The sequence below is a fragment of the Salvia splendens genome, chromosome 12 (assembly GCF_004379255.2).
Source record: "Salvia splendens isolate huo1 chromosome 12, SspV2, whole genome shotgun sequence".
Taxonomy (NCBI): Eukaryota; Viridiplantae; Streptophyta; class Magnoliopsida; order Lamiales; family Lamiaceae; genus Salvia; species Salvia splendens.
In genome coordinates, this window is record NC_056043.1 from 29,904,628 (window position 1) to 29,924,660 (window position 20,033).

At 38.2% G+C, this 20,033-nt stretch overlaps 2 protein-coding genes across 4 annotated transcripts; one reads left to right on the forward strand and one right to left on the reverse strand.

Moving 5' to 3' along the window:
- Nucleotides 1–465: 465 nt before the first annotated feature.
- On the reverse strand, nucleotides 466–8,961 carry LOC121758770 (presequence protease 1, chloroplastic/mitochondrial-like). The gene is made up of 19 exons (XM_042154164.1): nucleotides 8,584–8,961; nucleotides 8,325–8,508; nucleotides 7,227–7,401; nucleotides 7,003–7,135; nucleotides 6,798–6,868; nucleotides 6,536–6,619; nucleotides 5,859–5,949; nucleotides 5,229–5,749; nucleotides 4,984–5,148; nucleotides 4,696–4,914; nucleotides 4,487–4,614; nucleotides 3,863–4,052; nucleotides 3,470–3,553; nucleotides 3,292–3,389; nucleotides 2,687–2,951; nucleotides 2,416–2,578; nucleotides 2,152–2,332; nucleotides 1,518–1,589; nucleotides 466–929 (listed from the first exon to the last, which is right to left on the reverse strand). The coding sequence occupies exons 1-19, from the start codon at nucleotides 8,852–8,854 to the stop codon at nucleotides 788–790; spliced, it is 3,237 nt and encodes a 1,078-aa protein (XP_042010098.1). The 5' UTR covers nucleotides 8,855–8,961; the 3' UTR covers nucleotides 466–787.
- Nucleotides 8,962–13,665: 4,704 nt separating this feature from the next.
- LOC121757360 (B3 domain-containing protein At5g42700-like) lies at nucleotides 13,666–17,833 on the forward strand. Of its 3 annotated transcripts, none has more exons than XM_042152910.1 (7): nucleotides 13,666–13,869; nucleotides 14,024–14,107; nucleotides 16,029–16,057; nucleotides 16,144–16,309; nucleotides 16,390–16,687; nucleotides 17,071–17,247; nucleotides 17,328–17,833. In XM_042152910.1, exons 1-7 carry the CDS (start codon nucleotides 13,768–13,770, stop codon nucleotides 17,423–17,425), a joined length of 954 nt encoding a protein of 317 aa, XP_042008844.1. In that variant the 5' UTR covers nucleotides 13,666–13,767; the 3' UTR covers nucleotides 17,426–17,833. The 3 variants fall into 3 exon arrangements, with proteins under 3 accessions (XP_042008844.1, XP_042008846.1, XP_042008845.1); XM_042152912.1 differs by having other exon boundaries at nucleotides 17,074–17,247; XM_042152911.1 differs by having other exon boundaries at nucleotides 13,667–13,869; nucleotides 16,147–16,309.
- Nucleotides 17,834–20,033: the final 2,200 nt, after the last annotated feature.

Sequence of the window (20,033 nt, forward strand, 5' to 3'; positions counted from 1 at the left end):
CAGTTTTGTAACAGCAAACCCATAAGGGCATGCACGGTGACCTTCATTGAGCACCATTTATAAATCAGACTAAACTCATGCTCATCTGCAGCCTTTCCCTATTCAATTTTACCTCCTATTTTCGATATTAGGATATTAAATTTTATGAGCGACCTATATACCTGCCTTGTATATGCCTCGCATACCAGACTTCTAAATCACTCTGATTCTTTATGTTGCATTGTTACTACATTTTGTGTTTCGCTTTATAAATGTACGCATTGATAACGCGAACACAGAAAATAAGGTTAAAAGTGAAATAGAAACTTGGATTCATGTATGAGTAAATTACCTGGTAGGCTGGTAAAGAGATGCAACCACAAGCGCAAGACTTTGAATTTTTCCCTTCTGGAAACGGGCACCCAAACCTAACATTCTTTGAAGTTATAAAAATGAGAACACAAACAAAATTAAACTGAGACATTATTTATCTTACGATTGCATTCCTTAATTTGAAAATTGAGGGAATGTAATGTAAATGTAATAGATCAATGCTAGGTGGGCACAAATGGCTATGGGAAAAACTGTTCAAACAGATTCAACATCTTTTGCTATCTGTATTTGTAATGGAACTCCAGCTTCAATTTGACAGCGCTCAAAGCCTGGATGATATGAATCTGCTTTTTTTTCTGAAATGCCAGGTAGAATAACTCCTTTTCATTTGTTTGGCTGACCAATATCGTAGGGAAGCGAGTGCAAGTAAAGGGTGGGTGCTTTACGTGAATTTCTTGACACTCACTTTAAGATCTTAGAGAGCTTTCTTCACTTGGAAGAAGTCAGGGCATGTCTTGTGAGCAGCATCAACATCATCAGAGGACGCAACAGCAACCGAGACACCTTTGTCCTTAACTGCCTCGATAACATCAGCAAACTCTTTGAAGTCATTCAACCTAAGAGATGGGAAAAAATGGTTAGCAAAACATGCCTGCCACCTTTAGCTCGTTTTCTCTACTGAATACTGAGGAATACAGTGACATAGATGATTACAAATTTACAAATAGGAGCTTCAAGCCAAGTATCAGCTCATAACGTGATTGAGATGGTGAAAGGGAGTGTTCATGGTAAGAAGACAATTGACTTGTGAAACTGGTAGCTAGAAAAATTAGGTTCTTACTCAGTCATATAAAGTTATGGCTACATCATGTTTACTGCTTTTAAATGGATAGATATGTATCCAATCCTTTCAAATTGCAGTTTTCTAGGGAGATATCAAAAACAAAACAGTCCCATGATCACAAAAGGTTGTTTGCAGTGAATATTAAATGAGCAAGTTGACTAGTGAAAGGTAGAAGCTTCTTGTTAGCAGTTTTGGGATTTGAGACCCTTCATGATTCCATGGTTCATATACTTTGGACATCACAGCCAGTTTTACAGAAATTAAAAGGTTCACGAGGGTCATTTCCAATGGAAATGTGGACAAAGAAATTCAGAGATATTGTACATATTAACCTGATATATAGCCAGAGAAATAGAAGTACCTCGTTGACAAAATTTCTTCTCTTCTAATCTGCCTCTCTTCCTCGGTGACTCCTAACAAGTACCTCATCAAACTGAACATACAATAAAAAAGTATCATTTAAATTCCTTCTAATAATATGTAGCATTTGACATTTCGCATAAATATGGATAGGTAAGCGAAAGAAAACACACACATACACGAACCCAGTGGTGAGCCCCCACCACAAAGATTAAAAAATTTCAACATGTAGCCAACATCATACATACAGCATTGCAAGACGTGCAATTGCAACAAAGCAGGGTTGAAGAAATGCTGAACACTAGTGGTCTAACTAAGTTTTCAAGAAAACGCCTTTGATTTAAAAAAAAAAACCCTAGCGGATGCCTCAAGTGTCAGATAGAATGTTGTGTAAATGCAAAAGTTCCAAGTTACCTTGGTTTTTATATCCTAGAATAAATGTGCATTTGTGCACCCAAACAACTTACCTTTTCGAGGTTATAATTTCTCCCAATGTTTATGGGAAGTGATGATTGTGCTTGCGTAAATTTTAATTGTGTCATTAAGGAACATATGTTCACAAGACTTCGAATCTCGGGAATATTCTCACACACAAGATGATGCTTAACCAAAGTCAAGTCCAATAGTTTTCTTACCTACTATATCCTTTGGCATCAGGTAGCTGATAGGAATCAACATCCCCAATAGTCCCAATAATTGCCTTAGTGAGAGCATCATCATCCATCTCAAGTTCTCTCAGAAAGTTGCTTGTTCCATCATAGATATCAAGTGTCTTCAATAAATTGGGATCTCTATATGATAAGAATGAGAAGACACCTGAACAAAGACTCCCATGGTTAGGAAAATAGGAAGTAAGCGAGGCATAAGTACTACTAACAGTTGGGCTGTATCAGTTGCACCTGAGTGAGTGTCAAAATCACAAAACCCTCCATAAGCTCCACCACTGACTCGCACACGGTCCCACAGCCATGTATTGCTTATGTATTTTGAGATTACATATGCACTACCTTTAAGTTGATAGCCAGTCTCAAAAAGGTTTGCTGCTTTTCCTACATAGTTTACCTGTGTATAGATTTTAGTATATGGTTAAGTGAATTTTTCCAGCAGAGTACTTGTGTTTTGAGCAAATAGAGACAAACAAGCAAAACCAAAAATTTATTTTCTACCAACCTGAGTCGGTATCACAATAGCTTCATTTGTGGGAGGGAGTCTAGCATTCCAAGCCGTTGATCCAACTGGAGAGCTGCTAGGAAGCATATCAAGAAATTTACCAACATACTTCTCTGTGTTCTTAAGATTTTGTCCATCAGCCGTAAGATTTACTAGGCAGTCATTTTTTGTAAACAGCATTCTTCGTATCTCCTCAAGAGAAGAAGCTATTCCAGGCCAGTCGTCATCAACTTTACTTTCAAGAGCTCGTAAAAATTCCAGGTAACTGCAATCAAAATACGTAATCCATGATTGGGGCCAAAGAAACTAGGGGAAATGGCAGTGTTGGAGTATGAAGGCTTTTATTTTACAGCTTCAAAACAAAATAGGACATCTGGCAGAAGCGCCATGCCAACAGAAATAACCCAATAAAAAGTACTCATAGATATTATAACTGAAAATTATTGTGAAAATAGCAAATGGCAAAACAAACTTCTCTATCATATTTTGAAAGTATATTCCTGCGATAGTGAGTGCAAATTCTCTATCATATTTTGAAAGTAAAAACATTTTCAAATTCCTGAAACTGCAAAACATAGGTTAGAGTTAGACTCCTGATGACCAACCTGACACCACCCATTTGCTCAGAGATCCAACCAGCAACATTGAGCTTTCCATCCATTCTTGCAGCTGCAATGCCATGTCCACTGCCTCTTAATCGGTTCTGAAAAATGTAGTCAACAGTTAGCAATGTATTAAGGTTAAAAAATATAATACTCTTATCTCACTAGATTTGAAAAATACCTCCATTCTTGCTTTGCTTTGGGAAACAAACTGCTTAAAACGCTTTTGGTCTGTTAATTCAACATCTTGCATAACACGGTTGACCTATGATTAACAAATTCACAACTTCATTAATCATCTCCAGCAGTTCAAGAAAAGGACAGTGCTGAGAAACCCAATACTAACTTTTCAATTTGAAGAATTATTTTCCTCCTAATAATGTGAAATAGGATCTAAACATATTGAAAGTCAAACTAAGACAAGTTACAAGCAGCCTATTTTTTCTTTCTGATTCTCATTCAAATAATAAACAACCTTGCTAACAACTTGATTAGTGACGTTCATGAGGATAATCAATTCACATGCTACATCAGTTATGAATAACTCATCAAAGAACAATTATGAGTATTTTACCAAATTAAACAAATCTTCAGCACGATCAGACATGGCTTTGCCTCGGACAATTATATGGCTGCATGGGTCCTCTTTCCCTCGGACTGATGACGTGAAAGGATATACAGATATCCCACCAGTTTTTCTTCCAATCAACTGGTTCAGCTGTACGAAGTCCAAGTCTTTGGTACCCATTTCTAGCAAAGATTGGCTGTTGACATAACAAATTAATTTAATGCAGACAGAGTTGCCGCAAGACTATTAATCAATTGACATCATCAATTTTACAACTGGGACATTTAAATATCATGAAACTTTAAACATCGAATACACAACTATATTTTGTAACAGGAGGTTGGCAGACCAATGTAGTGTAGTAGTGGTGGATATAGAAATAGTTGCTATTTTTAAAGGACAGAGGGAACAATATTTACCAGGTATTAATCTGACTTTAGAATTTGTAGAATTCAAATCTAGTGTCAGAGACTAAGGTATGTATTCTTATATTTGATCTGATGGAATATGATTTTTCCTCAGTCATATCTTCAATATACTAAAACAAGACAGCTTGCAGTTTATGACATTCAGCTCTCATGACTAGAACCATTAAGTTAAAAAAGAAAAGAGTACTGGTTTCTGTCTCACCAGAATAATGGTACCAATGGAAGAAGCTCTTGCTTCAATGCACTCATATTGAATACAAGTTCAGGATATAGAACATCATTTGTGAAAAGGTCATGCTGCAACACCTTTACCCCATTGATATCACCCACCTATATAAGAATCTTATAGTAAGATTTAAGAAGAATTGGATAGTTATTTTTATAGAGTTACACTTTACAGCATCTCATCACCTCGGTAGGAATTTGTATAGGCTTTTTAGGAATATCTTTTAAAGAGAGGCTCGGTACACATTTCAGAGCTTCTGGTGGATCAGGAGTCTCCTGTTTCAACTTAAGTTCATGAGTAGCACGAGCTAGTTCAGCAAGATCCTCTTCGGTCATTCTAGCTTTCACCTTTTCCAGATTTTCTTTTTCAGCTGCTTCATCACGCGAAGCCATCTCTGGATCAGGCTGCCAATGACAGTGAGTTAGTATTTCAAAAGTGTCAATTTTGCCAACATCAAAAGTAGCACCATCTACCTGCATTTCAATAGTTACACGATGTGGGTTATTCAAAATGAATTTTTCTATTAAGGGAGCAAATATTGCTTTTGAGCCTTCCTCGGCTATTCTAACTTTCAATGCCTGTAAAGGTTCTTGATACTTTAATGGCACAAACGGATCCATGTCATAAATCCACTTCCCCTGTCAGATAAAAAAAACTTATAAGACTATTTCCAACTTGAAGGATGAAGAATAATAATAGAAAACAAATTCCTACTTACCATGGAGCGAAGCATGAGCGCTAGGCCACGAGGAAATGATCCAGTATTGTTTTCTCTTAAAGAGAACTCAATTGTATTCATAGATGCTTCCACAGCTTCAGAAGGGAAGCCTTCATCTGCCAGCTTTCTTAGTGTATTCAAGATTAATTCTTCTACTTTATGAATGTCATCTTCTGATACACCTTTCAGCCCAAGACTAAACTGAGGCTGAAGAAGCTCATCTTCAATACCCCCACCAACAATTGCATCCCCAAGACCACTCTCTAGCAGGATTTTTCTCAAAGGAGAAGCAGGAGTTCCGGTCATTAAATGGTCCAAAAATCCCAGGGCTAGCTCTGTTTCTAAGTCTAGAGGCTTTTCTGAGAGGAGCCAATTAAGGCACACCATGTGCTTCTTTTTCATGTCATCCCCATCAGTAGCAGGATATTTCTCAACAATTCTAACCGGTTCGGCAAACAGTTTCTGATAGTTCACTTTTGATTCCTCGGGAGCTGAGTTCGCTTCAAAGATATCTAGATATTCTGCAAAAGTATGGGGAAAAAAGACGAGGCGCAATAAGTTTTACGCAAGGTTTCCATAAACGATTAAATAGAGAAACACCAATAATCACACAGAATGATAATTGCATACCGCTTAAAATGCGTAGCCTTTCATTTGCATCATCATCTCCATAAAACCATATCCTGGCATTGCTAGGATGATAGTATTTACGGTGGAACTCCTGTACTAGTCAACACAATAACAAAGAAACCCTTTGGATTAGAGCAAATAAGTATTAGGAAATCATATTTGTTCTGTAGCCAGAAAAATTCATAATGAAAGTTGATGGTGCATTACAATAACATGCATAATACTAAATGACTGAGTACCAGTAGAATTTCCATAAATAAGTGCACAGTTAACATCAATAAACAAGCATTGGGTAACGACTAAGGCCCACGTAAACTACATCAATTTCAACCTAAAGTCCTAAACAGATTATGATGTAAAAAAAATTCTTGAGATTATCAAGTCAAAATATTCCAAATGTGAAAGGATAACTGTAGAGACTCCGGAATTTAACAGAAGAAAATCAAGATCTGATGCATACATACATTTCATAAACAATCCTACAACAGAAAGATAGGAGAGCAAAGACTGGTTACTTTCAACAACATATTACTTCCAGTCATTTATTATTCCATATTTGAAACACAATGTAGCCTGGAAATCGTATCTCATACGGAAGGCTTGCAGTTGTACTAAAATACAAGTATATACATAGGCATCAAAACTATTATTATATGTCAAACTGGTGGGAAACCGACCTTGAATTCCTCAAAAGTTAAATTAGGAATAACTTGTGGATCACCGCCACTATCAACACCATATGTATTATCAGGAAAAAGGGCCTGTAGAAAAACAATCAAGTTAAAAAAACCCATCAATACTAATATCAGTATCAAACAACTGCTTTTAATTAATTTATCAATGAGTATATGACACATAAGCTGAATTGACAATATGGTCCAAAAACTTTCACTAAAATAAATTCACGGACAATTGAATCCCCGATCTTGGGAAGTTTACCTGTTGGGAAGCTCGGCCTAGTATGCTATCCGGCTGAGAATAGACACCTTTCATCTCATTGAAAACAACACCTGGAATATACCATTATCAAATAACAAAAATCAGGATACCATGGATCTTTATCCTATATATGAATGATCATACAAGGAACATTGTACTTAAAACAGTATTAGAGGATAGTTAACTGTTAGAAGTAAACACTGACCTTTATAAGTGATGTCCTCTGAAGGGTCATTCAGTTCATAATGCCAACCTTCTTGTTGAAATGTTTTAACATCTTCAACACATTTGGGGAAAAAGACTGCATCTAGGTACACATCTACTAAGTTATAGAAATCCTGCACGCAAATAAGAACCATATGTTCGTTTTTATAGGCCTTTGAGTTTGAGGAAATTATTGTGTGTCTTAAAAGGATAAAGGGATCAAACCTTTGTATTTGTGGAAGCAACAGGGTAGCAAGTCCTATCAGGATATGTGAAAGCGTTCAGAAATGTATGCAAGCTCCCTTTTAACAACTCAACAAAAGGCTCTTTCAAAGGATACTTTCTCGAACCACATAGCACACTGTGCTCTAGAATGTGAGGAATTCCCGTCGAATCTTTTCTGCATCAACAAATTGACAAGTACATACCTAATTCAGTGATCCTTATTCATTCCGAAGATAAATGGAAAATTAGTTTGGTGAGAAGATATAATCTAAAAGACTGCTTGCTAAAGTATTTCCCAATAGTTTCCCTTTATTATGAGGTGGAAGGAAGATGAAATGTTAATAGAAGTAAAACAGTACAAGGGGAATAGTCAGTCCCAAACTAATGAGAGCGTCATATTAATTATGCAGCTCCAGTATCTAGCTAACTCTGGACCAAAAGAGAATAATAAGACCCTCAAACTTTTGATGATTAAAAAAGCACCAAGCCACCAAATCACACATCCTCCAACATTTCTTCATTAACCTCAAAAATTGTTCTATTTCTTTATAACCAAATCCACCTACACATGCTTTTAAGTAAACCCAACAACACCTGGTCCTCCTTTTTTATTAATGAAGTCCTCAAGATTTGATAAAACGGACAATCATTGGGTGTAACTAACTGTATCAGAATTCTGCATTTGTTGCCTTCATCATGGAAGTGTCCCATTGAGTTTTACAAGTATCTTTCCTGTTCATTCTAATGAACCAGTACCATTCAGTAGCAACCATAAAAGATCAGTGTGCAATATCAGATTCCAGAACTCTTCTATGTTCAATCCACATACAGATGTACTTATCTGAACTTTAACCAATATTATATGCAAAAGTTATTCTGCTCATTTTTCGTCCATTTCCAGTTCGGTACATGTAACTAAGTAAGAGCTCTCACACACAGTCCAAAGTACTACTTTTGTAGAGGACTGAAAAATAAAATAATTGGAAACTTCCTATAACGCATGATATATGGAGTAGTATAAATTAACAACGTTGAATTGAACAATCACTCGGCAGGGATGAGATATCAAAGTCATAATCGCATGTATTGAAGGCTTACGGAGGAGTGCGGAAAACAATGCCGAATACTTTGTTCTCGTCGTCATTGGAAACTGACATGATCTCAGCGCCAGTCTTCTTGTGCTTATACAGCACAGCTTTAGATTTACACTCGTCAATAAATTCCTCCGTTACTTTCTCAAAGCCGAGCTTCTCCGCCACTTCATCGTCCGCTCCCAAAGTATCTGCAAAAATTGAACAAAAAAATCAGCTAGAACATCAAAGTTCCTTTAGATTTCACGGATTAATCGCTCAGTTACCAGACGAAGGCTGGGCGGACGAGGTAGAAACGGCGCGGACGGAGAGGGGGCAGAACTGTCCTTTCAGGTGAAGAGAAGGACGGCAAGCCGGTGAGATGAGACCGATGTGCCGTCCTAGAAGGGAGGCGCGGCGGGAGGCGGGGAGCAGACGGTGTCGTCTGGGAAGGCGCGCGAGGCGGTGAGCGGAGCGGGAGAATAATCTGGTTGAGGCGAGCACGGTGGAGGCGGGGGATGAGGAGGAGAATGAGCGGAGGAGCACCGCTCGGTCCATTGAAGGTATGAGAAAAGGGGGAAAACGGCGGAGAATTGAGATGCTGAGAGAGCTCAAATAAGATGAGAAGAAATGAAATGTTTTATCTACTGTGTTGTGTGTTGTGTAAATTATGGAGAAAATGATAAATATCGGAAATTTGACTTGCTTTCTTGGGCAATAAGAATTAAGAAATGTGAAATTCTACTACTTTTATTTAGAACATCTCCAGTGGTTGTCCGTCCCACTCGGACATCCACTAGTACTTCCCAAAAATACCTCATGCCACATCACTAGACTTCCCATCCCACTGCCACGTCAGTAGGACTTCCCCTGCACAATTCGCCATTTCCATCGCCCTTCCCACTAGGATTTCCCGCAATAAAATAAATCACAAATTCACAAATTATTATGCAATTTACGTTTACGGAAATAAAAATTTCAACACGAATACGAACGGAAAAATTTAACAACTTCATTAAAGAGAGATGTAGAGAGAGAAACTTGTTAACACAAGTGGTGCGAATGAAATGAAGTTCAACGAGCCGTATATATATAGTTTTAAAAAAAATTCAAAAATCAAAAATACCGGACGACGGTCCGGACGTCCTACCCCCACCCCCACAATGGCGCCCGTCCACTCGGACGGACTAAAATGGAAAACCGGAACTCCTATTCGCGGACGGACTAAAATGGAAAACCGGAACTCCTATTCGCGGACGGACTAAAATGGAAAACCGGAACTCCTATTCGCGGACAGAGGCAATACTAGTTTTATATATTAGTTTTATAATAAAATGTGAGTTGGAATGAGTTAGTGGAATATGAGGTCCACTACCAAAAATTATATATTAGTGAAATGGGACAAACTTTGGGGGACGGACAGAAATGGGAAAATGAGACAAACTTTTAGGGACAATGATAGTAATTATGTAAGGAAAATAAAAAAAATCTCATATCCTATCTATTCTCTTAGCCATCAAAACAAGACCAATTTTGAATGGGCACGTGTTTTAAGAAATATAGTAAAAGTAAGTGAAAATGCTAGTGGAAGGTGAGTAAGAGTGTCCAACAATAAGGTGGACACTCTGGTGGCAAAGCCACTATTTTTTTGTCTACGAACACAAAAACTTGTCCAACCCAATAGTGGACACACTCAAGCCACAAACACATTATTTTATCAATTGTTGGCATATTTTAATCCAGTTAGAATAAAAATTATCGAACTATAATAATTAGAAAGAAAAAAACATAATTTAATTTTTAAAAATAAAACACATAATTTATTCCCACACAATTTTGTGTTTAAAAAAACTTAAAACACATAAATTAATGTACTCTCGTTCTCTCAAATCTGCTCGAGTGTTGTTGTCTTGTCTACTTGTTATGCTCATTTATTTACTTAAGTTCTTTATTATTTATCGTAAATCATACTCCAAATCCGATATGTCTTCTTCTCACGGTGAGGGTGTTTCAAGAAAGCTCGGATCTAAAAGATATACAAGTAAGAATTTATGATTTCCTTGGGTTAATCATATGTGATTTATGCTTGGATCTATGTCTATACACACCTTTATGTTTTGTGTCTCCCTCATGTTCAAAACACGTGCATAGATAAGATCAAAATAAATACAAAGATATGCGATCATGCACGGAGGAGGCAAGGGAGGGATGAGGAGGAGAATGAGAAAGGGGGAAAACGGTGGTGGAGAACTGAAAATGCTGAGAGATCAAATATATGATGAGAAGAAATGAAATGATATACTCTATCTAATGTGTTAACTGTTCATTTTTATTTTATGTAAAAGCCCTTACCAACGTGCTAAATTATACAAATATATTTTTTAAATGATATTTATAAGGCATACCATCTACGAATGATTTTTTCTATATCTCTGATTGGTTCTCATATAATGCGATTTAATATTTCCTAATTGATAAAAGACATCAATAACCAAAAAGTTTGTACATGTCCAACAAAATTAAAGAAATATGTGCAAAGAGACGAAATGATTTGAGAATGCACTCATGTTATTGACCCAGGAAAGGAAAAATTTGTAGTGAGTTTGTGATATAAATTTGATATATTTAAAATGAATTTGTGTTTTAAATACTTTATACTCCTATAAAACTAAATAAAAATATCAGTTTAACTAAATATGTTTTATTGTACTTATATAAAGTACAAAAATGAAACTTACATAAAGTGTAAAAATCAATCGGGTATTGGGTATTTTGGGTAATACCCAACATTTGAGACATCCTGAATTTGATTACCTGATCTCATACTCGATACCAATTATTGCGGGCATTGGGTACCCACTACCCAATGGGTGTCGGGATCAGGTATATACCCGATATCCATAAGGGTACATAGCATAAGACTAATTTAAGCTTGTGCTTATAAAATAATACATTTCAAAATTTTAATGATAAATAAAAAAATATACATATTGAATGACTAAGTATTAATATCTTTTCAGGCGATATATAGAAATTGTGTTCTGTTACATTAGTGCAGCTGTGCAGGTGCCCGTGGACGGGAATGCAATGCGATGCAATAACATGAATGGTGAATTGTAAGGGCATCTCCAGTGACTTTCGCCCAATAATAGCCCAGACACAAACTCCTCCTGCCACATCATCAGCACTAAAAATCCTCCTGTCATATCATCAGGACAAGCAAATGGCCCAGCAATAGCTTAGCCACATTACCCCTAATTATATAAAACAAATAATTGACAATCACACAAAATACGGAATTAAATGTACGACACAGATACGGGAAAATTTAATAATATTATTTAAATTAAAAAAAGTACAATAAAAGAATACATTAATTTAAAAAAAATTACATTAAAAATACATTAATTTTAAAAAAATACATTATTTAAAAAAAACACGACATCCGCCTCACTCCTCGTCTCCGTCTCTCCCCTCGCCACCGTCACCGTCGTCGCCGCCTCCGTATCCGCCGAACCCCCCTGTGCCCCCCGGTCTTCAAATCGTCACGCATGCTCACGAGCATTGCGTAAAGAAAACTCTTCTCCTCGGGGTCCGTCGCCGTCCGCCATTCGGCTAACGTCTTGGCCATCTGAGCGCGCATTTGTTGATGCGCGAAGAATTTGAGATCCTCTGTCGACTGGCCAAGGGGGGATGCCGACTGTACCTCCTGGGACCCCCCGACGCCCCCCGGCTCCCGTTGCACCCGCCTTTGACCAACCGGGCGAGTTTGGCGAGCGAACGATGGCAGGACGGGAGCTCCTCCGCATCCTCGGGGAGGTCGTGGGAACTGCCGCTGCTGCCGCTTTAATCACCGGTATAGTTCAGTCGTTGCTTCTTCGGCCAGCCAGCGTCGACACCTGCCCGGAACTTCTCGGAGTCGTTCAGCACCTCGTAGCAGTTCCAGTAGGTGAACTCCTTATACAACCCGGGCTGGGGGAAGGCTTTCTCCGCTATCCTCCTGCAATCATCCTCCGTTTGGCCACTGCTCTGCATCCGGAGGGCGTTGGTTTACAAGCCCGAAAATAGGGAGACCCCAACCCTGATTCGGTCCCACCCCTTCCGGCACTCCTCCCCGGTGCGCGGCCTCCCCTCTGGGCAAAATCTCATGTAGGCTGCACCAATTTTGGCCCACATGTTGACGATCCTCTGATTGTTCGAAGTCAGAGGATCATCACAGACACTCACCCACGCCTTGGAAAGCGCGACGTTCTCCGCCTCCGTCCACTTCCTCCGCACTGAGGGGTCGTCCTCAACCGGCTGCGACGACTGGCCGACCCTCTTATCCTTCCCCTTGCCCTTCTTCTTTGCGGGCCCCCGACCCCGCCATACTCCCCCGTTTGAACGGGAGTTTCCGGAACACCGAGAAGATCAAACCCCAACTCCTCTAAGGAGAAAGTCTCATATTGTGTGAACTGCGCCTCCGTTGGGGTCGATGTGTGTGAAGAATCAGTCGAAAAATCAAAATTGGGGCGATAGACGTTTTCCCCCCCCGCGGCGTCCCCTGCGTCGCCAGTACCCCGCGGCGTCCCCTGCGTCGCCGGTACCCCTCCCGGCATCATCTGCATCCCGGGACCCCACCCCGGCATCATCTGCATCCTGGGTGTCCACCCCGGCATAGCCGGTAAACCCCGCGGCATACTCCCCCCGGGTGCCATCCCGGGCATCATCTGCTGCCAAGGGTACATGTTGTAGTACTCGGGCATCGGACCCCATCCACCTCCCACGGGTACCGGGGGAGTTTGAGACCCGCTCGTTACTGAAGTACCTTCGTTGTTGTTTTCTATTTCACGTTATTGATCTTGTACAGAATTAAGATAGAGAAAGTACTCGTTAAAACAAGTGGCGTGAATGAAAATGACGTGCAAATCGCATATATATAGTGTTTCGGAAATAAAAAAAATTAAATTCGCTCGCCGAACGCTCGCCGGTCCTGAGCCTGCAATGACGGCGAGCGGACCGGCGAGCGCTAGCCGATTTTTTCGCTGAAATGGCGCTCGCCGGTTCCAATGGTTCGGCGAGCGGACCGGCGAGCGCCGGAAATCGGTTAGCCGGCCAGTTCGCCGCCATTGGAGATGCTCTAAAAAAAAGTTAGAATATGATTCACCAGTAATATTTTTCTATATTTATAGTATTTCATTAAATAACTCACCTATGTATAATGCTAATCGGAAGATAAAGCTGAAGCTTCGATAAATAGTCAAGAACAAGGCCTTAGCAATTCCAATAATTCAATTTAGGATGCTATATAGTGAAAATTACTAAAGAGCCCCTAAAGTAAAGATTAGAGTTGCTCGCTGTCTTATTTCCCTTTCTCTCTCACCACAAATACGCATATAAACAAACAGAAGTTTGTGTGCATATTTGAACACAATAAAAACTTTTGGTAGTGAAAAAAGTTGGGGGAAAACATACAACTACAAAATTTGCTCATGAGAACCAGTAAATTGAGACAAGAATCAGACGAGGATGAGGTCCAGATCTCTGATGTCTCAGATTATTGTCCGGCAGGCTTCACGGATTCCTCATCTAAGGTTTTCTTTATTTTTACTTTTTTGTACATTTTAATCTACTTTTGTACTTTACTAACTGATTTATGTCCAGGTTTGTTGGTTGTGTAGCTTGCATATATATCAATTTTATAGTTAGATGGCCTTTTAGAGTTAATTTGATATATTTTGCTTGCAGCAAAAGAAGAGGAGGAAGAATGTGGGGCAAATAGATAACAAGAAAAAGGTTGTTTCAAGAAAGCTCAAGTCTAAAGATATACAAGTGAGACTTCATGATTTCCTTTGGTTAATATTATGTGATTTATGCTTGGATCCATTTCTATGCTATACATATACATACCTTTATGTTTTGTTGATTGTGATTTTTTGGGTTGATTATTGTAAATTCTCTTTGTTTAATCTTGTTCTAGTTAATGCCACTGGGTTTTTTTGCCTTATAAGCCAATTTGTTGTGATGCCATAAGGGTTTCTTCGGTTTCTGGAGGTCTAAGGGTAATCGGCGATTTGAGACGTTTATGCGTTTTCGTACAACTAGATTCGATTTTTCCCTAATCTTGAAACGCTCAAACTCATTTCACATTTTAGTTGTGTAAACGCGGTATTTATCCGGGCACCTGGAATAGATTCCGTATTCAGTTACTTTGGCTGGCCAAATTTAGCTAGTTGGCTGATGTATCCATAAATAGGCAATAAGCATTTAATGCTCTAATTTCATCGCTTAGAATTGTAGCAATTAAGCGACCTTATGGCCGATAGTTCAGTCGTATATCTTTTTTGGGTCGTTCCAAGGTAGTTGAGTTGTTTCTATTTTTGGCAATAAACTTTATTTTGACACCTACTTTCCTCTTTCTTTCTCTCTTACTTTATGCTCTTTGCTACTATATTCTTTCTCCTCTTACCCTTTAAATACCAATTTCTTTATTCCCGTGTGCAAAAGAAACGCATCAATTATCTTGGGGACGAGGGAGTAGTTCCAAAGCAATGAAGGCAATTTACAGTGATATTCCTGTTTGTATTTTTTATGGAACTTTTTGTTAGGTAACTTTGAGCTATATTTGGTAACTTACTCAAACTATCAGACTCGACATCTTTCAAAATGACAATTGCCAGGATGCATGAGATTCCATGTTCATTCCGTGATTGTCCTCGATCTTGATTTTCATGTTATGAGATCATTTGTCTTTCTTGATGAACTTTATCATCATTTGTCTTGCGCACAAACTTAAATTCTTGTATCATCCCAATATTTAGTTGAAGCTACATAATTGGTAGTACTTTTCAAGAACAATTAACTTAAGATGGTAATAGAGATATTAACTTGTAAATCAAAAGAAAAACAGTAGGGGTACAAGAACAGGCATACGTCAGAAATGTTTTTCTTTCTCTCAACTAGTATCCATGCCCGTGCGCTGCACGGATAAAATTATTTTCAATCTCTCAACAATTAATCTTGAAACGCTGAGTGTGCGCAAACTCATTTCACGTTTTATTTGTGTAAACACGCTATTTATTTGGGTAACCCGGCATAGATTCCTTATTCGGTTACTTTGTACTCCCTCCGTCCCAAGATAAGCGACTCACATTCCTTTTTGGGACTTCCCAAGATAAGTGAGCCATTTCCTTTTTTGGTATTCTCTCTCTTACTTTTTCTCTCTACTTTATTAACTCCCTTACTTTATTTACTTTCCACTTTACTAATAAAACCCCATTTCCTTAAATCCCGTGCCGAAAAGTTTTTGCTCACTTATCTTGGGACGGAGGGAGTATTTATTGCGGCAAGTCGAATTTAAGCTAGTTGGCTGATGTATCCCTAAGAAGGGCATAAGCATTTAAAGCTCTAATTTCAACGCTTATGAATTGTAGTAAAATGGCCCATAGTTGAGTTGTTTCATTTAAGCATCAATTTTTTAAATTCCGCACAAATGAAATGCATCAACTATCTTATGACGGAGGGAGTAGTTCCCAAAACAATGAAGGCAATTTCTAGAATTTTTCGTTAGGTAACTTTGTGCTATATTTGGCAACTTTGTGCAATGGCGATTGAACAAAGATGGTGATAGAGATATTAACTCGTAAATCAAAAGAAAAACAGTGGGGTATAGTAACAGGCATATATCGAAACTGTTTATGTTTCTTTCAATGGTAAATCATGAGCTGATGATAATTTCCAAATTTCCGAACAGGCATCAGCCAGTCCCAAGAAATCAAAAAGGTGAACTATCTATATTTTGTCCAATCTTCATGTACTTTCGCTTGAAGGTGAAAAAAGTGCTGATTTGTGCGCTGTGAAATGTAAAGCAGCATTGCACGAAAGAGGACCAGGTTTGCCGACCTATACGATAATATCGAAGCTCAGTATTCTGTAGTGGAGCGAGCAGAAAGAGTGGGAGAACATTTGGAAAACGAACTACCTCATTTTGTGAAGTATATGCTCCCATCAAATGTTGCACATGGATTTTGGCTGGTAAAACTATGTAAACATTTTCCTGTTTCTGAAACATGTTAGAAACGGTGGTGGGATAACATTGCTCCTTATTATGACAGCATCTACCGAAGAATTTTTGCAGTAAATATTTGCCCAAACATGATACATCGATTGTGTTGGTGGATGAATGGGGAAATGAATACATAACATCTTACCTTATCGATAGGCATGGGTTGAGTGCTGGATGGAGGGGCTTTTCCATATCGCACATGTTGCTGAAAGGAGATATACTGTTTTTCCATATGACTGCGCCTTGCAAATTTAAGGTACACATTGTGAGAGTACACGATGCAGATGTTGTAAGTGCAGCACTCTGTCTCATGGATATGGATGCTTCTGCTAGAGGAAGCAGCAATGGTTAGATACCTCTTTCCTTCAACTATTTTACAATGCATTAAAATATTCGGCATAGAAAATTGTGGAATTGGAATTGGAGTCTTCAATTCTGAATCCGATGTTTGGTTTGCAAAATATTTGGATTTGGAATTGAATTACAATTTCAATTCCTCTCAATTCCACAATTTGAATTCCATGCGCACACACAACACACACTGCACACACATGCTACATCCTTTTTTCAAATTAAGTTTCATATCAATTGCATCATTTTTACCGAAAAAGGGTTTTGGAATTGAATTATGGTTCAATTCCTTCTAATTCAATTACGTATAATTCTAATTCCAATTTCTTGTACCTAATGGACCCTTATATATTGTGTTGTCATGGCATACTTTTGAAAGAAGTTCTCTCGAAGACAGACAAGAGGAGGGGGAGGAAGCGCAGAAAGACAGAGTACGTGGAGCCTTATCAGCTAGACATTGCTTCTCCAGTGGAGAACTTTAAAGGCAAAAACTCGATCCTTAGCCCTGTGGCAGATCATAGCAGCAACCCTTTTAGCTCGGACATGGTTGAAAAAGGTACAGACTTCGTATTGTTCTCTCAATGATGAAATGAGATCCTTGGAAATCATAACTGACCTGGGAAATGTTATTTGTAGGTCCTGAAATCACAAATCAGCACCAAACGAATGACCTCTGCTATCCCGAGACATCTTTTTTACGCGATCATGCTCGTGAGGGCGTCACTTGTAGATAGCTGTGCAAAGTCTCGAGGTTGGTTGTAGGCAGTATGAGTTTTTGAGTGGATCCAGGACATATATAGATGCTTCAAACTTCGATTTACAACGTGGGGATGGTGAGGTGGAAGATGCAAATATTTGAAGATATTGTGGAAATGTAGAAATTCTGATAGAAGGCCTTGAATATATACTGACTCCGACGTCCAAAGGTAAAAAAGAAATTAAATATATTTAGTTTGATATATGCTTCTTAGGTACATGATGTTCATACAGACGCTTCATTATCATGGTCTTGTCTTCAAGCATTTTGGAATTTAGTGTAATGTTTGAAACTTGGGAAGTTATGGAATCCCGAACGTATGTTCCAGTAGCTAAAAGAACTACAGTTTGAGTTTTACAATTCACAGTTGTTTTGGATGTAGTAATAGTGTTTTACTGCAAATTTGAAGGTGTTGTTGGGTTATTGATGATCTTTATAAATGCAATAGTCAATTAGGACAATGGTGGTCCACTGGAGCACATTTTAATTTTTTTATTTATAGTAATATTTTTTTTTACCTTATTCAGTCGAAAGTTTAGATCGATATTTAGTTGGAAAATGAAGAACGAAATGAAAATTGTGTGGCTCATTTACGCTACTAGTGCTACACCCGTGCCGTGCAATACACAACCCAATTGATTTTCTATTTGCATTATTTTGTAACCATGAATTCGCATTTATGAAATGAGAAACAATATTATTTTATCAAGTTCTAAACTCACAAATACATACATGTAACAATTTATTGTACTAATAAAAACTCATGTAATCAAATAAGTTTTGAAACTAATAATTACACATAAAACACACGACAATTATGAAACTTTTCGACCTCTACTACAAAAGGATCAACCACAAATGCATGTCATTTAGAATTTAATTCTTAATGAAAGAAATAAAGAAATTATTGGGCATGATTGACTTGTGCAGATCCAGGTTAGAATATCTTAAATTGCATGTTTCAGTTTATTTAATAAATAAATTTATTGTTAGAGAAAATTCCATATTTTATATATAATCATTTATGATTTGACTTAAAATATGTTGAATTTTAAATTTTTGATTTATAATTTGTTTTACTAAATATATTAAGGATATATATAAATTTATTTTGTATTATGCATATAATTAGGGCTGGCAAATCGTGCGGATTGGGTCGTTATCGGGTCAACCTGATAATGACCCAACCCAATAAGGCCTAACCTGAACCCGACCTGTTAAGGAAACTGTAAATCCGAACACGAACCCGACCTACTACCTTCAAATCCGAACACGACCCGCACCCGACACGAACCCGTTATCGACACGATATAATATGGGTTGACACGACACGATAACAACCTGAACCTGATATTACACGATTAAAACCTAATATTACACGATTAAACTTTAATTTTTAACCTAATTTACACAATTAAAATTCGTTTTATACTATTTAAACCTAATTTATAAGAAATTAAAAAATTAAAGTAATATATATTTTTTGAAATAATAATAAAAATAATAATATTATTTCTTAATGGGTTACCCGTATCCGACCTGCATCCGACCCGAACCCATCCCGAAATTATCGGGTTCTTAATGGGTCAACCCGATAAGAACACGGATCCAATAAGACTTGACCCCAACCCAATAATTTCGTGCGGATTCGTGTCGTATTATCGTATCGTGTCGTGTCGAAAATTGCCAGCCCTACATATAATCCTATAATTATTTTGAAATTCTTGTCTACCTGCAAGAATTAAAAAACTATTTGACGCTGCTCCATAGCAAAGTAGCTGGAATCAACTCCCGGAAATAGTGGGAAAATTGAATCATACACACAAAATGTTTAATCAGAGCATTCACTATAGGCAAAAGGGGGCGGACGCCACGGAGGGAGCGATGACAGGGCGGACGGAAAAATGGGGGCGAGGACGGGGCGGAAGAGGCTTCGGCGACTAGGGGGCGAGGACGGGGCGATGGCCGGGCGATCTATAGTGGGGCGACGGGTGATAGGCGTCCGTCCCCTTTGATTTTTTTTTTCGAAAATCACCCCTATAAATACTACTCCTTCACCATCCATTTATTACTCCATTTTCACACACTTTTCCTTCATTCACTATCTACACTTTCACTCTCTAAAAATGCACGGTGGAGACGTAGAAGACGACGGAGAATCGGCGGAGGAATCGGACGACGCCACCGATTAGACGGTGGTGGCGTTTTTATTTGTATTTTTTTTACGTTCGTTGTATAATTTTACCTTTGCCAATACAACGAATATTCGGTATCAATTAACTCGTTTTATAATTATTTCAATTCAGCTAATTTAAAAACGAAACGAAAAAATTAAAATGAAAATTGGTTATAAAATTTCGGGGTTATTGGAAGTGTCCGCCTATAATGGGGTAGTGGAGGAAAAAATTGGGATTGTGGACAAAAAAAGGGAGCGAGGCTATTGGGGAAGGCCGCCTATAGTGGATGCTCTTTATTCTGTTCCATAGAAGTAATATAACAATAGAAATGCATGGTTTCGAATTTGAATTTTGAAAAGTGGGCCCAGCAGGAATTTTGAGAGGGAGAGGAAGGGTTTTATATACCAA

Coding starts and splice junctions, on each gene's coding strand:
- LOC121758770 (XM_042154164.1), bottom strand. CDS start 8,854: ATGGACCGAGCGGTGCTCCTCCGCTCATTCTCCTCCTCATCCCCCGCC. Junction 5,149..5,228: donor CGCTCATGCTTCGCTCCATG/GTAAGTAGGAAT, acceptor TTTATCTGACAG/GGGAAGTGGATTTATGACAT. Junction 930..1,517: donor GAAGAAATTTTGTCAACGAG/GTACTTCTATTT, acceptor CCCATCTCTTAG/GTTGAATGACTTCAAAGAGT.
- LOC121757360 (XM_042152910.1), top strand. CDS start 13,768: ATGAGAACCAGTAAATTGAGACAAGAATCAGACGAGGATGAGGTCCAG. Junction 16,058..16,143: donor AGTCCCAAGAAATCAAAAAG/GTGAACTATCTA, acceptor TGAAATGTAAAG/CAGCATTGCACGAAAGAGGA. Junction 16,688..17,070: donor TGCTAGAGGAAGCAGCAATG/GTTAGATACCTC, acceptor TACTTTTGAAAG/AAGTTCTCTCGAAGACAGAC.